Source organism: Coloeus monedula (genome assembly GCF_965178545.1).
Source record: "Coloeus monedula genome assembly, chromosome: 3".
Classification (NCBI taxonomy): domain Eukaryota; kingdom Metazoa; phylum Chordata; class Aves; order Passeriformes; family Corvidae; genus Coloeus; species Coloeus monedula.
Window position 1 is genome coordinate 70,310,792 of NC_138783.1, and position 17,335 is coordinate 70,328,126.

The 17,335-nt window shown below is 35.1% G+C and overlaps 1 protein-coding gene across 4 annotated transcripts in view; it reads right to left on the reverse strand.

Moving 5' to 3' along the window:
• The window catches only part of RBM26 (RNA binding motif protein 26), a 51,080-nt gene that overhangs the window by 2,798 nt on the left and 30,947 nt on the right, over positions 1-17,335 (reverse strand). For 2 of the 4 annotated variants that reach the window (XM_082279056.1, XM_082279055.1), the window contains exons 15-21: positions 16,018-16,146; positions 13,777-13,851; positions 12,965-13,135; positions 9,149-9,253; positions 6,421-6,630; positions 4,667-4,753; positions 1,382-1,495 (exon numbers count right to left, since the gene is read on the reverse strand). In XM_082279056.1, the coding sequence (XP_082135182.1) occupies positions 1,382-1,495; positions 4,667-4,753; positions 6,421-6,630; positions 9,149-9,253; positions 12,965-13,135; positions 13,777-13,851; positions 16,018-16,146 (891 nt within the window). The remainder of the gene's footprint in view (positions 1-1,381; positions 1,496-4,666; positions 4,754-6,420; positions 6,631-9,148; positions 9,254-12,964; positions 13,136-13,776; positions 13,852-16,017; positions 16,147-17,335) is intronic. The other 2 variants (XM_082279058.1, XM_082279057.1) reach the window with 2 other exon arrangements.

A 17,335-nucleotide genomic window follows, 5' to 3' on the forward strand; every position in this document is an offset into this window, starting at 1 on the left:
GCCAACAAAACCACTGAGCAGCTAAAGGTTTTGAGCCAAGTTCAACTCCTAGGTATTTTCCAAAGGAATAATTAGCTGAGGCAGTTAAAAGGCAGATCTCTCTGTAGTCCACCTACCAACAAATCTGTACTTCCCTTCCTGTACTCTGCTGAAATGTTTGCATATCCCTGCATGCCTTTCCTCCTTTACACAAAAAGGCTCAGTGAAGTGGTTGCTCAAGGAGACCTCTCAATAATGCAGACTCATTGCATCAACACACTGCTGTTGATCTTCCCAGGCACTAACTCCCTGAAGGAGATGTGACAAAATACCTAAGATGCTCTGAAGATTCCACAATGTAGTCTCTTGTTCACTCACAGCTCATGACCATCTGACAATGCTTGAGGTTTGTGTACATGAGGAAAGTAGCACTCAGTAAACTGGAATGCACAAATGTCTAATATGAATCCACAGAGGTAGAGGTATCTGTCATCAACTGGTACACAAAAAAAAAGTAGCATTTTTGGAGACAGGAAGCCAGCAGACAAAGTGGCTTTCTTCAGGAAAAAAACAGAAAGTGAACACCACCAAGTGTAAAAAAAGTAACCAAATGTGGTTATATCAAAGCAATTTCTGAAGCTGCTTTTATGGTAGATCTGCCAAAATGCCATAGGAAAAAGATACAGACAAAATATTCTCATCGAGTAAGACAACGTGCACTTCCACTTCAGCTTTTCTATGCCAATTATGTGGATATAGTTAACTGACACTAAATAAAATATAAAGAAGATTGCTTGACTTTATCCCCAGCTGGCATTTATTTTTCTGAATTCACAAACATTGGATTGCATCAATACATATTGCCCCACTTTTCCTACATTAACCAATTCAGGTTATTTGGACAGGGCTTTAGTATCTCTCATGGACCATGATGAAGACTAACACAGCAAAGGTACTTCAGATGTCTCTACGAAGTCAAAAAATGCTCTGAATTATTCCTTCACCTGTATCCTCCAAGCCATACCTCTCTATAAAGAGAAATTAAAGTCTGAAATATGGTCGTCTAAGAAATCAGTACCAAAAGCAGATGGCACAAACCTGTGTTTTAGGCAAAATCCTCAATCTCTCTCATCCAAGTCCAAATCCATGCCTTCCATTTTTTAGGTATATCCTCTAGAGTTTTTTGTTGTGTAAAAAATGAAGTATTTCCATAAGGAAAAGTAAAGTATCTAAACTTTTGACACCCTAAACCCCAAGAAATATAAAGAAGTCTACTTTCTGATATCAAAATACAAGTTAGATTAAAAAACACAAGTATGAATCCACAGATAAATTTTCTTTTTGAAAAAGCTGTATTATTTCATATTAAAAAAGAAAAAAATAAAAAATAAAAAAAGCTTACTTCTTCTTCATCAGGTTCAGCTTCTTCTGTTTCAACAGCTGACATACTAGCAACAGGCTTGTTCCATGCCAACTTTAGCTCCTGTCCTTTGAAACGAGATCCATGAATTGCAGCCTAAAACGAGTTTAGCCATCTTAGTTATATGTGACTTTACAAAAGAAAGTCTAAGTTGTGTTATGTTCATATGAATTACTGTTAACAGGTTAAATGAAACTACTTCATTCACTGCACATGGAATTCACACATCCTTTGAGGAAAATGATGAAAATACATTCAGAAGAAAATAAGCTTGGAAAACCATAAATAATTTGGTGATGTGGGTAACATACTGAACCAACACATTCCTGTTTTTTAGTATTATTTTGCTGGGTTCCTCATCTTTCAAAGACAGACACAAAACTGTTAATGTATAACTTACTGGAAAAAGTAAGACATCCCACAAATGATTTAATACATTTTAAAAAACCCAACAACCAAACAACTAAAAAAAACCCCTTTGTGATTACAATTTAATCTACTGGAAAATGTTCCACTTCCTGTAAAGCTGTTGTAATTGAAATGCAAAAATTTTTAACTTATGGGATATTCATGTCTTTCTAAGTACCAGCTGCATTAAGTGGATGCTTTGGAAATAGTATGTTCAAATTAAAGTAACATGAATGAGCATAACTCAGCGTTAGCAACATTCCGAAATAACCGTCATGGTCACAAAAGATTTATAGTACAATCTGAAAGTACAGCATAATGTGAAATGTAGAAACAATTACATGTTCAATGACATCTGAACATGAATTGTGTGATATTAAAGTCCCCAGGTATAAATTTTAAATCTGTACATATAAATTTATGATAAATTTAAAAGATTCTATGCTTATTAAAATGCAGCTCAGGAGCTTTTTGTCCATGGTCTCATCACAATGTCACACAACTAGAATGTTTAAAAGTACTTATATATGACATTTAGGTCCAGAAATAACTTGTAATCTTTGGAAGAAATTACTACTACATAAAAATGCAACATTTTACAACAGGGAATCTTCCTCTTCCTTCCAGGCTAGAACATATATGATCATAAAGCCTAGGCCTATTTTCATTTAAGAAGCTAAAATATTAGCTGCATTTACTTCACAATTTGTCTCGGCAGAGGTTTTTAATGATTACCTTCTACAACTTCTCAAATTGCCAACCTTAAAGTCTGCTTTAGTTGTAAACACAGACATTCCAGTGGAAATGTATTTTTATATAAGAATATCTTAAAGAAAATACAGCTTTTCCTAGATTTGATGGAACCCCATTTTCATAAAATTTTCATTTAATAATGAAGGTGAAATTATACACAAAGTTGTTTGACAATTAAAAGTTTTAATGCTCACTAGAATGTGGACATCTCAAACACTGATCATGAATCCTGATCCATCTAAAGTATCCCCCACTTTCTGAAGCATATTCTGAACTTCACCTTGAAAACTCCACCTATTCTATTTGAGAGTGACTGAGGAAAAACACACTGCTTTTTAAATGCACTGAAGTGCATTCACCAAAAAAGTTAAAAAGAGACGTATGTAATGCTGACTTCAACCTTACCACCAAAGGTATGTTTTCTCCCCCCGTCCACATCTTTGTTCTGTGCTACCTTCCTTTTCAGGTGCTTCTTCTTCTTGTCTCTATACTTCTATATTTGGTTAAAAATACTACCATTCCCTGCTTTTTAGATATAGAAATTCAGCAAAAGAAGAGAAGATGTTCCATGCCAATTTTTAGGCAATGTATTTTGCTGATAAACAAGCATCTGTAGCCAGATACTGAATAGATCCTTGCAATGAATCATACTCCATCTGGGAGAAGTAAAGACTTTATTTGGACAGTCCATAAAAGCAATTATTGTTCTAGGTGACCTATTTTTCTTTTCAGGGGAGTAGAAGTTTCTCTCTATACTTAAGAGTATTTCTTATGTAAACTACAACGTCAAAGAATATGAAGCTGCGTAAAGAAGTACCCAATACCAGGAAGCACCAAAACTAAAATCCCAACTTTAATTCAATTCATTTGGGAGTATACTAATTACAACAGCTTTTATCTCTGAACAGAACTTTTGTTCACTGTAGAACTGTGTTCCTTCAGTACAGCTGTACAATACTCTTTTACCCTATCAGTCAGTATACACCATGTACCATTAATTGTACCTCCTTTTTTACAGAATAAATACTATCTCATACAGTTAGTGCTCATCATTGCTATAGCTAAGAGTTTCACGAACAAAACAGAATTCTGTGTTTTTGTAAAACATCTTTGGCACATGGATCTCAAAATATCTAACCATAAATGATACTCTAAATGTTCAAAACTATTGACCTCAGTGGCTTAATTTGCATTGTAAATAGCAGTTATTTCTGTCAATCAGGTCACTGGTGTCTCAAAATGAACAAGAGGATAGGCTGGCCAGGTATGAAAACTGTGTTCAGGTGAACTCAAGATAAAATTTGTGCAAAATATAAACATAAAATGAAATCTTTCCATACAACCATACTGTAAATATGAATCCATTCTTTCTGGAGTCCCTACTATTTTCAGGAATACTCCCTCCCAACAGTGATGCAAGGATTTTAAAGAAAACAAAATCATTTGCAGAACAACTATATTCACTGTTTTGTTCAGGATCACATAATGCCTATACCATGGACCAAGTAAGGCAAGAGTCCTGCTGAGCCAAATGTATAAAGTCCGAATGATCCACACGTAATGATACTGAATTATAATGTAAGTCAACTCTGGATTTTGGTTTCTAAAAGTTACTTCTGCAATTCTGTGCTTCTCTAATTTCATAAATTTCTAAAAAATATGCTAAAAAGGGGGAAAAAAAGAATCAGATCAAATCCCATTCACACTACCACAGGTTTTCAGACAAAGGTAAACAAAATTGATCCCAAAGCAAATATATAGGTTCACTCTGCAGGATGTCAGTGAAATTTCTGGAAGACTATGAGGGTACCAAGTCTTCAGGTGAAAAAACCTGGCAATTAAACAGATAAACCCAGACATCTAACTATCAATTCCTAAATGTTTCTCTTAATTTCCCTCATACATCCTACACTTCACTTTGCTATAAACTCTTAAATTCCTAACTAATTCAGTATTATACAGTTCTGACATTGTTGTTTAATTAAAACTTTTGTATCAATAGATTTAAAATAGCTAGCAGTATTACATTTAATCAAATACAGAAGTGTAACATAACCAGAAAGTAGTTCAATGCTGCAGTGTATTTTCAAGAAAGACTATACTCACAGCTTCAGCTTCTGCTCTTGTTTTAAAAGTAATCACCGCATGGAGAGAAGAGTCATCTATCTGGCAATCTTCAATTTCACCATATTGCTTTTGATAAATAAATTTTAAAAGAAGTTTAGTAAAATAGTTCTCCACCTCTAAAACTGCAGTCCTAAATCAAATGCCCTCAAAAAAAAAGTAGATCATTAGAACAGTGTATATTTCACAGTCTTAATGCCATTGTATTTGTCTTAGCCAAGAATACAGTTACTTGTACTTGCATTTCTAAAACACCGAAGTGCTTTTGTCTCTGAATTTCTCAATTCCTACAGGTATGAGGTAAAACTATGATAGATATGATTCCATTAGCCTATTATAAAACTCTTCCACAAAAAAATATTTCTTAAGAGTCAGGAGCTGTAGAAAGAGTTTCAAAACTTAACTGTATTTCAACATCTTAATAACATGACCCATCTCTTCCACTAATGGCCACTATGGTACTGCTACCTTTGATGCTGCCATCACTGTAAGCTGCAAAGACCAACAAAAAACCACATCTGTGCAAGTGGACTGCACTGCTGATGTGCACAGAGTTTGGTATCATACCACAGAAACAGAAATACAGCTCAGAGTATTTTCAGTGGAATTTGGAGGAAGTTTAAAACAGCAAACTTGCAACCCGCAAAATTAAGTAATTGATCTTCTTCTCAGTGTTATCCTACTAACACTGTGAATGAGATTTTATTTGCTCATATTACTAAGTTCCTTTTTAACGAATATTTTGGCTTGTTAAAGATATTAAGTTTCCTGTAAAAAGAAAGACAGGTCCCTGTTGGATTTTTTTTTTTTTTTAAATCCTCTCGCATGACTGCCTGACAAGAAATATTAAGTACACTGAATGGAGTAGAATTTAGTGGACAAACTGGCTCCTGGACTTCTCCTTTCAGAGAGGACCACTGCAATTAAATGTTGGGGAAAAAACCCCAAACAAACAAGGGGGAGGGTGGTACAGATGGAGTGTCACATTATATTCTTAGTATTTATTCCACAAAATAAACAAACTTGCTTTTATTATACTTTTTTTTTTTAAATGGAGGATAAGGGCTTTTATAAATTTATGTTGATTTTTCACCATTATATTTGCAAAGAAAAATTTGCTAAAAATTACGTATATAACTTTATCATTTTTTAGACTGAAAACAGAAAAAAAAAAAGTAGAAAAAGCTCTGACTTCTTAAGCTTAAGTACATGAATAGACAGAAACGTTTGGATGCCTTTTCAAGATCTACATATAATTGCACAATTTTCACTCTGCCTCTTAAATTCGAAGTTGGGGAAAAGCACTAAAAATGTTCAAAGAAAATTTTCATTAAGCACTTGTTAAGATACTTCAACAAAGATAAACACACTACAGGTACCGAAAATTTGGCAATAAATCAACCTTTGTTCTCACCACCCCTTCAGCTATTTTACCTTTCTGTACCTAAAAATATGTAAAAAATTACATATATCCTAAGCAAATAAACATTACAAGCCACTTTTCTTTCTTTTTAAGAAAAAAACCCCAGCCTTATAAATGGTATGCAATTACAGGTACAACTAGTTGAAGCAATAGTGTAATTTTCTTATTTTACCTTTTCCTAATGCATCCTCTGCATATCATGCTAAAGATTCATTCCTACATAATTATTTCCAGATGAACTGAATCAGGAGAAAGCAAGTCACTCAACAGGAGAATGTCATCCAAAGGAAAAAGACGTGAAATTGTGACATACCGCAAAATGAGGCAGAAGATCTTCTCTGTCGCTTTCGGTAAACGCAGAGATTTCCAACGCCCTGGGTCGATGATCCACCACTGCGTGCACAGGAACTCCTCTGCCTCGGCCCCGGCCTCGTATTCCTCTGCCTCTGCTACGCGATGCACCCCGACCTCTCGCGTGAACCCCTCTACCGCGAACTGAAGAAAGAATCCCTCGCTTGGCAGCCTAAGATGTTTATACGTAACATATTGAGAGATTAAAATTCACACCCTACATATTTAGACAGAATTAACAAACACATATTCTGATGTTTCCTAAAACATCATCCCCAAGAAAGCCCCAGAAAGAGCAGCTTGCAGGTCTTAAAATAACGGAAGGTGAACATTTAAATAACATTCAGAAGCTAATTAACTAAAAGTTAATTATTACCAGATCAATAATAGGATGGAAATAGATAACAAGAACCAGGTATCAAAAGAGCCCTTATCTGTGAAGATTAACTCCTCATAGGAAAAAGAAACTGCAGTATAACTGAAATTCCATTACCAAAATTTCTTGATATGGTGTCTAACTACTTAGTCTCTTTATTTTGTTTATCAATTTGTCTCTGAAGTTCAGGCAAGACTTTTATTCTGACCAGAATTAATGCAGCTTAAGAGCTTTTGGCCACAAAACTGTGAGATGTGAAACAAAGGCTTCTAAAGGGCCCCTCCCAAGACAAAATATTCACTGAACACTTGGCTCTAGATACTCAATAATATCCATTCCCACGGTACCTGTGTGTATCCCTTCTAAAGAAGTGGCATACACTCTTCAAGAACAATCAAAGGGCCAGTGACACTGACAGTCATTTAAAAAATAATTTGCAAAAGTTACTCTAGGTTTCAAAACCCCACTTACAGGTATCCAATTTCAATGTTTATAACAGGGAAAAAAAATCTTTTCAAATCCAAATAAATATGCCATGTGAATCAAGTATTAAATGAAATCATCATGTTTTTAATAAATCCTACAGTATTTACAACCCAAACAGTGATGGCACTACTTTAACGGATGTCAGTGACACCCCTCATGAGGAGATCAATCTCTTAAGCTTTATATGTTAAATTCTTCAGATAATTTTACAATAGTATCTAGTTTGGTTTTTATTTTTTTATAAGCAAAATTCTGAGGGGTTTGGGTTTTTTTTAGTTTTGTTCTTTGTTGCGTTTTTTTTTTAAACATTTAAAAATGTTTAAATGAATAATTTGGGGCATGCTGACTCAACAAACAAGCTGTAAACTATTTGGATTTTCTTTCAGTAAAGGCAGGGTCACCTGGAACAGAAAAACAGGTTATCAGTCAAAGAAGCAACACATAAAATATTGTGGGAGTCAAAGTCAGAAGCACAATGTGTGAATAAACTGTTTTTTAAAGAATTTTTAAGAATACTGAAGAATCAAACAAACATCAAGGGGAAAAAACCCCATACACCTCTTGTAATTTGTACAAGGGAAATATTTCATGCTGTTCCCTGAAACATGTAAGTGTGCATCACCAATGACCCGTTTTTCTCCATCTACTTCTGCTAGTATTTGCTAAAGGCTTCAGAAATAATTTAAATATTACTGTCCTGAAAGAGCTCTTTTTTTCCCAACTCAAAATACAAACAGACTTTATGAGAACTGGAGTAGGACTGGTGTGCTCAGCTATGACGTAACTTTTTTTTGAATGTGCACCTACTTTTCTATTCATATTTTACATGTCATTTAAGTCACATATATTCTGAAATGTAGAATTTATAAACAAGCTTTCAGTACACTTATAAAGTACTACTCACCATCAGAAAATATATTGTTAACTTTCGTGTCATCTCTATTTAACTGGCTTGGTTTATTAGCAAAACTATTTTCAAAATTACCAAATCTGCATAACAACTTAGTTTTAAAGTAAGGTTTTAATGCAACTGCGCCGCACGTATGTGCACTGCATTCATAGGCAGTTACACATAAGACATGACCAAACTTCATTAAGACAAGAGCGATTTAAGCAAAACAGTAGACCTGCTTAACAGTAAAAAGAGATAAGATTATCAGGTGATTTAAGCAGGTATTACACAAGCATATAGGTAAGAAAGTGCACTATAACACAAAATAACACCCACAGCATTCGTAATTTCTCAAAATTAGACACACATATGAAGAATTTTTTACGGCCATCTCCATTCTTTTTAAAAGCAAGTACTTGAAGAAAAAATTGTGTTTCTATACACTGAATACTTCTTGAAACATTATTTGGTTTTTTAAAGTTATCCTCTTGAAACCAGCACTGTAATAGTATTACTTTTGGCACCTCAAGCTTTTTGATTAATCTCATTAAGAGGATGCTAACACTTAAGAATAGAAGATCAGGCAGTGTTTTTTTAACTCTTCTGTGCCAAACACAGAATGACCTTCAGGCAACAATTTAAAAACACTCCACGTTCTCAAGAAAGCATTACTACCACACATCTATAAAATATGTCATCTAAATAGTTACAGAATTTAAGCAGATTAGCAATCACAATTAAGACAACACTATTTCTGAATTCCACTGACGTAGTGAAAGTGTTTTTTAAAATATTATTGCTAATTGTCTCCATCTACATGCAACTTAATACTGTACTCTGGCTAAAACCAGTTCATAATACAATACACAAGCTAATAAACATAAAGGAAAATATTTGATTAGAAGTTAATTGCTACAAAAGAAGAGACAAACATACTTCCAGCTGTAGTTCTGTATATTTTCGTCTTAATTCAGTAACTTCCTCCCCAGCTTGCATCTTCTTGTATAAATCCAGTTCAGTATCTAGTAACTCTTTCTGCATCTAAGAAATTGTTATGATAAATTATTAAAGTTCCACAGTTCACATTCTCTACTAAGGGAACAAATGTTCAATAAAAAGCTGTAACTTTTCAGGTATAGTGCTTGTTACACTGTGTTTCCACCTTCAAAAACAAACCAAGCACAACCTAACTTTTTCTCAAGATACATACAATAAAAATTGAAGATTATATGGTTATGATGATGAGATAAAAGGAATTTTTAAAAAAGCAGTACAACTATGAATGAATAAAAAAATCTATAATAAGTACTGAGAAAAAGCGTCTAAATTTATTACAATGTCATAATGCAAAAGCACAAATGGTAGTTCTGTTCAGACCACAGTGGAAAAAACACAGAAAGTAACAAGACCTTTGCTAACAAAAGACTGGTCTCTGATGCACCTGAATTTACCCTCCAGGACACAGTATGTTAAAAAAAATTAATGAAGTTCAGAAAACATATATGAAACTGAAAGGTATCTCTGAACCCAAATTAAGACATGTTCACTGCAACCACTGAAGTGCAGGGAAAGATTTATGTGACCATGAAAATTTAATCTGAAGTTCTGATCCAAAGTGAAACCTCTGTTTTCTTCTTTTTAATGGAAGAAGCAGCACCCAAACACTTCAGTGACATCACAAATTAAGGCTAAAACTATGGAGGACTGTGAAACAGTTTACATTTACACCCACTGATTCAAAACAACAGCAAGGAATGTTTGCAAAGGCTGCCTGCCAAGAGATGAAGGTTTCCCACTTGTGATAGTTGGAAACCAAGTATCAACACTGATAAAGAAAGGTGGTTTTGTTTCTTTGTTTTTTTCCTGGAAGCTTTAGAAGAAAAATAGCTGGATTATTCAACTGGCAACTTCAACCTCAAGTCCATTCAGCCCCATTTTCTGATTATCTACAGCAACCACAGGAAAAAATCCATTATCTCTTGTATAATGGTTTTCCAAATTTTCAAAATTGGAACCAGTGCTTCTCTCAAATCCCACTGTGTTGCAATACATCAATGACATGACAAAGAAGCGCTTCTGAAGTTTAATAATGACCAGCAGTCAGCACTCTCAGAGCAGCCAGTGACGCTGGTGTAATAAAGACTTTTGCGTTTATTATTAGTGGTCTTAATGAAGACTTCTCTGTTGCAGAGCTGTGCCAAGTCTGAATAAGAAAATACCTCCTTCAGGACACATCAAGGGGCAGCAAAGTTTTCTCAATTAAGGGGGAGGAGTCTTTTGTAACCTGATGAACTGGAAGAAGCAAAAATAGGTAAAGATAATGGCACAGTCACATGGGCCTCATCTTTCATGTCTTTAGAGTCTTCTTCAGAGCTGTCCAGGTTTTAAACACTTAAAAAATGCAAGAGAATCAAAACCAAAGTCTTTCAGAAAATTGTCAAAGTTGTAGATTTTAACCAAAGACTCTGTAAAATCCTCACTTCCACAAAAGTCAGATGGGGCTGATTGGTTTTGCTATTTCAAATGTTAACAAAACTGCACACAGATAATGGATACTTTGTCTACTATGAAGTGGGTTACTTATAATGTTTCTTCATTTTCTATATTACAAAGGAAATGGAAAAGCAGCTCAAAAACTTCATTAGAACTTCAAAATTAGTATATTGCCTCATTTTTTCTTAGCAAAAACAACTATCACATAAGGAAGTGGTGGACCAGGTTCCCAAGCGAAGGGTGATGTAGGCAGAAAAGATCTCTAGATAAACAAAACTGGGCTGAAGAAGAACCACCTGAAACATAAACACACCAATCCATACAACAAATTAGGGATGGCCTACACATCACCGTCACAGGGGCAAGATCTCCTTTCTTTTCTGGGAAATCAGTGCCTCTCTAAAGAGCCTATACACTAATACACAAAACTTGTGAAACAAAGAGAAGGCACTGGATGTCTGTGTGTAGTTACAGGGCTACAATCTCCCTGGGACTACAGAAACATCATAGAAAAACAGACAGGAGTGGAGTCGTACAGTGGACAGACAGAGCCTCTTAAGGACAAGCCAGGATGGTAAGGAGTAGGAGTTGCTCTTCATTAGAGAGTGCAGTATGAACACAAAGAGCTCTGCCTGGGGACAGATGATGAGCCAGCTGAAAGTTTATGAGTCAAGACTGGTGGCAGATCTATGCTGGTGATATTGCAGTGGGTGTGTACTACACACTACCTAGTAATGTAAAAGTAGATGAGGCCTTCTTCAGACTGCTGGAAAAAGCCTCCTGTTTGAATACCACGGGTCTAGGTATCTTCTGGAAAGGCAGCATGATTCTCAAGAATTGCATCCTCCAAGTTCCAAAGCACGCAGGAAATAAAGTTGGCAGGATGCTCGCCTGGATGAACCAGAGGATTCTAACAAAACTTATATCCAAAGCCAAGATGTACAAGAGGTGGAGCACAAAAGGAACACAGTGAAATTGTCTGAGCATGCAGGTATTGGTTTGGAAAGCTAAAGACCACCAAGAGTTGAATCTGGCAAGGCGGGGTGAAAAACAAGAAGGGCTCTAACACAGCAATCAGCAGCAAGAGGAACAACACTGTGCTGTGGAAAATGTGGTCTGACTGCTGAACATTAAAGTGGACCTAGCAACAAAGGACATAAAAACAGTGGAGGTACTCAATATCTCCTCAGTCTTTACTGGAAAAGACTTGCCTTCATCAATCTCATATCCTGAGACTGGAAAAACCTGGAGCAAGAATCATAGAATCATCAAGGTTGGAAGAGACCTTTAAGATCAAGTCCAACCTTCAAGCCAGCACTACCACTATAACCCCTAAACCACTAAACCCTATCACCCAGCACCTGATCCAGATGCCTTAAACACCACGGGGATGGTGACTCCACCACTTCTCTCAGCAACCTATTCTGTTGTCTGCCCACCCTAACAACCTATGCCCATTTATCCATCAGGATAAATACGTGCTTCAATTTTTTCTTAAAATCTATATAAGAAGCTACAGTTGAGTACATAGAAGTATTTTCAGTATTTCTTTTTGGTATTTCTTTTCAAGGCTGTGATCAGTTTAGGAACAAATATTTCTATAAAAAGCAAAATACTCCATTTTAAAAAGGTGATATAATTGCATCTTTAGGCAGCTGGTAAACTGGTAACAGCCATGTATCAACAAGAATGATAGCAGAGGAAAAATCTCTTCTCACAGGAAAACCCAGATATGGGCACCTAGATCAAAAGAAAACTGACCAGTATAATCTTCAATCTTAAAAGGTTAATATATAGACAAATTAAAGTGACATAAAAAGTCCCAGGAAATTACGTACCAGTACCATTTGTTTTGTGTACTAAACCTGACCAGAAGATATTTGTGCTGCCTAACCACAATCTTTCTGCATAAGAAATATTATTTTCATAATTTCTATTAAAAATGTAAGAAAGCAATAGAGTATACACAAAGCTTTGGACAAAGTAAAAGAAAGAATCACAACACTTCTGATTTGGTTTTTTTGATCTTCCAGATGATGCAGTATCTGTGTAATGGCAAATACAGCTTTTAGACAACAGCATGGTTTTAAAATTAACTGTGCTCCTTTGAAAAGAAGGCAAAACGAATCTCACTTCAAAGAGGACTTCAAAATTAAACCAGTTAGGGTTTGGAATATTGCTGATTGGACTACATATTTTTGTTCTTCTGAAACAAAAATGTGAATTCATCTATTAAAAAGCTGATCAAAACTTGAGTACCTGAGTTTTAGTTTTCATGCTTTTTAAAGGAGTTCCTCCTGCTGGTGATACACCTTTTAATTCATCCTTTAACTTGGTAATGCTATTAGTCAAAATTTCCAGTGTTTTCATGATTTCTGCTTTGTCTTCGGACTTCATGGCTTTATTCTTCTCCAGCTTTGAAATCAGCATCTGTCCAATTCAGGAAAAAAAAGTCTTTTTACTCAGCAACTAGTATTACAGATCTGTTTTCCAGTGGTTATTATAACTAATGGGAAAAAAAACCACTGCAGTTCTTTTGCTGCAACCTACAAATCAACACATAGGACTTTTAACAGATTGTATTAAATTAAAATCTTTGAATCTCAGATTTGTTTTCTAATGAATATCTGATATTTCCAATTCATTTGGACAGATTTGCTTGACACACTTGAATTATTTGAAAATTTTATTCAACTTAAATGACATTTTGGCTTTTTTCCTCTTCCTAAGCCTAAGTGCAGTCATGCATAATTTTCTACATCATTCTCACCTGCTCTTGTCAAACAGAACTTAGGCGTTCCTTTCTCCCAAACATATGCATTTTGCTCCCAAATTAGGCAATATCAATTAAAATTGGATATGAATGCATAAGCTTGTAGGGTTATTTTAAGTAAAACAACAGGACAAATTAGATTAAAACTATAAACTTTAAATAATATGATAATATCATTCTAAGAGAATGCTTATTTTATAGGCCCTTTCTTTGTTCATTCTTACAAATTCTGAAATATTTTACACTGAACTGAGATTTTATAACTGAATTGGTGACTGTCTTAATGCTAATATTTTACCTTCTGTGTTTCAATGTGCTTCTCCAAGATTTCTTGCTTCTTTTTCCTCACATCTTGTTGAAGTCGCAATGCTTCCTAGAAGCATAAAAAGATTACAGAAAGTTTCTAGACTTTGAAACATAATGCCAGAATAATATACTATACCTGGCAACTACACAGTAGTAACTTACAGTAACAGGGAAAAAATTAGTCACAGGAAATGCAAGGTACTAATATTTCCAACTATGTTTTGGAACACAATACATCACCAAATTAAAGGAAGATCTAATTATCTTAGTTAGATCTGTGCTGGGAAGACTTTATTACTGCTCACATACAAAGTAACACCTTACACAACTCCACTGAAAGCTGAAAGGCAACACATTACACTACCTCAAGAGGTACAGCATGCAAGTGTTTAAATGTGCAAGCACAATTATCTTGAAAGCAACTGTAAATCAAGTTCATCAATTAAAACACAGTCTCCAAAACTGTTACAAGTAAAAAGAAAACACATTCTATTTTCTAAACTTGAAGTGTCACCCAAAGAAAAGCACCTCTTTTGTGTCTGAGCACTCTAACTGGGAAGTGACAAGTACAGCTACTCCCTGTGCCAACAACAGAACCTTGACAGGCAATGGGCAAATCAAAATGAACTGAAACTCATCAATAAGTGACATAATTGCACTTGGAATGAGAAGCAGGAGGAGTTGCCACCCCTGCTGTGCTCAGCCCCTACTAACGGTGCTTGTGAGAAAGCAGTTGCTTCTTGTTCTCAAATACAGAATATAGAAGTCTCAGACAGCAGAAAACCCTTAAGAGCTTTGATATCAACATCTTTAATGTAATAGTAGAGGAGAGGCAGAAGAGGATCAACTGGGATCAGACTGCAAGTGGAGTATCTTCTACAAAGACTAAAAATGCACAACAAGACTGTAAATGCACAACAGCCATAGAAAAAGAAATAGTAGCCAAGTTTCTGTATGTCTTCCCAAATACTGACAAATTCTGCTGCATGAAATGTTAGTTTTCCAATATAGTGTGCAATCATTATTCTGAAGGGAAAGGAAGGTAAGGGGATGAACGCAAAAAAAAGCTAGGGAGACAGGAGGAAAAGAAGGGAGTGAGTCCCACAAAATCCTGTTTTTCCACAAGTACTAGTATATTGTAACAGAAATCTCTGAAGGCAGGAAGGAGCACAAGATCACATGAAAAAAGAGCCAATCACTTAGGCACATCTTCAGTGTCTTTTCTCAAGAAAACTTCTACAGCTGTTATGATGAGTCAACAATTTTATTACAAGTTTTTTGCCATTTTACAGGCATTTAGCATCTTAACTTGAAAGATAAAGACTCTAATTGTAAAAAACGTGTTAGGGGACAAATATGAAATGAAATTCCAAAATTAGAACTGCTTTCCTTAAAGTCCGGACCAATGGCAAAACTCACAGGCAGCTACAAACTGCTAGTTCAAATTATATTAGACATAAATTACAGCAATTTACTAGCATTTGACCAGAATCTTTTGTTTAACAATTATACTGATTTCAACACTTATGTTTGGACCTAACGTATTATTGTATTCGTAACTTGTGGTTAAAAAACAGTAAGACAAAAAATGTCCTGTGATTTAGTTTTTCTAAGTGATAAGAATAAACTTGAAAAAGGAGCTTTTCTGGGCTCTCTTTAAAATTCTAAGCAAGCTAAAATATAACTGAGTGACCTGTTAAGGCCAAATACATTTTTGTTGCATTTCCCTTTTAACATAAACAGAAAAGAGAAAGCCTAGCACTAGGTAAAAATAAAAATTGGTGCAGAAGAACTATAGCTTGAAACAACAAAATGCAGAGTCATAAATTCTCAGTTCTCTCAAAGAAACAATTTTGGTCACAAGTACGAAATACACTGAGAATAAAGGCCAGTTCCAGAAAGGTTTAAGAGAGCAGAACAGTGACTATACTATACTCCCTTTCACTCACAATAGACAAGTCATACCTCAATGTGTAGATTCTGATTCCAGGAAAAAGTGTGTCACATTTTGAATTTCTACAGTTTTAAACCTGCTTACACTGCCTGAACATACACTGAAAAATAACAAAACAATGCTGAATTTTCTTGTAATATGTAGGGGAAAAAAACATAGTGAATTTAATCTTGCAACAAGTTTCATCTACGTTCTTGAGATGAATATACATAGTGCTCTATCTCTAGGTCACAAGTTCCCAACCTAGGTCCATTTTAGAAAGAAGCATATTTAATTTACCTGTTTTTTCTTCTGTGCTTCATTAGAGTCTAGCACGGAAGTGGAAACAACAGGCAAAGATTTCTGTGCTGCCTTCAAAGCAGCAGGGTTGTACACAGTTTTTGTCAAGCCAGTAGAAGTAGATAAAACCTATAGGAGGAAATCATTTTATTTTTTTGCCAGTGAATTTCAGTCTTTCAAAAAACCCGCATGAGTGCTTAAAAATATATAAGCATCTTTTCTTTTGTCTCCTTTGATGATATGGAATATAAAAATTTGGTGTAGCAATTATATTTGGAGTTGTTGAAGTTAAACAATTTCTGAAGAGGCAGCACCACGTCAGATATGTAAGCTATAAACATCATCTTATAAATCCTCTCCACTGAGATTTTGTATGTACTTCCAAGTTTCAAATACATAAATATTTACGTATTTGAGCATAACTGAGGAAACAGAAGATTGAGATTTTTGCAAGAATAACTGTTGTTTTTCTTTTGTGTTTTGAAGTCTCAAATACAGTATTTCATGGCTGCATGAATTTTCCAAGCAAAAGTTCAACATGATTTTAGAGACTAAGGTCCAAAGTAGAGACAACAGTTTCTTTTCATATGCAGTTGGTGCAAAGTAGAGCTTGCACAATCAGCAAGAAGTAACTCAAGCACAAGGATGTGCTTCAACATCATACAGCAAAGGAAGAGACTCGTATGTCCCTCTGTTCTCTTTCCTATATTTGTAATGAGGAATGAACTTTCTCCATGATTTACTGAGAACACTGATGACTGCTTTACAATCCCTCTAAAACATACTATGCACATCTCCACAATACCTGAAGACTTCAACTATTTTGTTTTCTTAGTATGTTCCTTAAAGTATATTTTGGGGATGCTAGTATTGAAAACTCCACAGCTATATCCTAGAGATAATATAGGCATGATCTTGTCCACCTTGTTAACAAACAGCAGAAATTATGCAATTGGTATGATTTCCAGGAGTTTAAAAATACTTTCTATGTATGTGAAAAAACTAAAAGATGCATGCAGATTTTCTATGGGTCACCATGCACTCCATAAAATAGACACAATGTCCACCAACAGGAGGAAAAATAAAGAGACAGACAAGAAACAAAGACAGAAAAGACCAAGCGATTAGAAGAATTTATAACAGGAATGATTCATATAAATCCTTTGCACTTCAGTATGATATTTATATACTTCTTCCCACAGTAAAGTGTTTTCAAGAGTATGCAGTGCATAGAAAACTACAGAAAGAACAAGTCAACGCACATTATGGGGTACTATAAAAGGTGGTACAAAATGCTCTAAGCAGGCCATTACAAAGA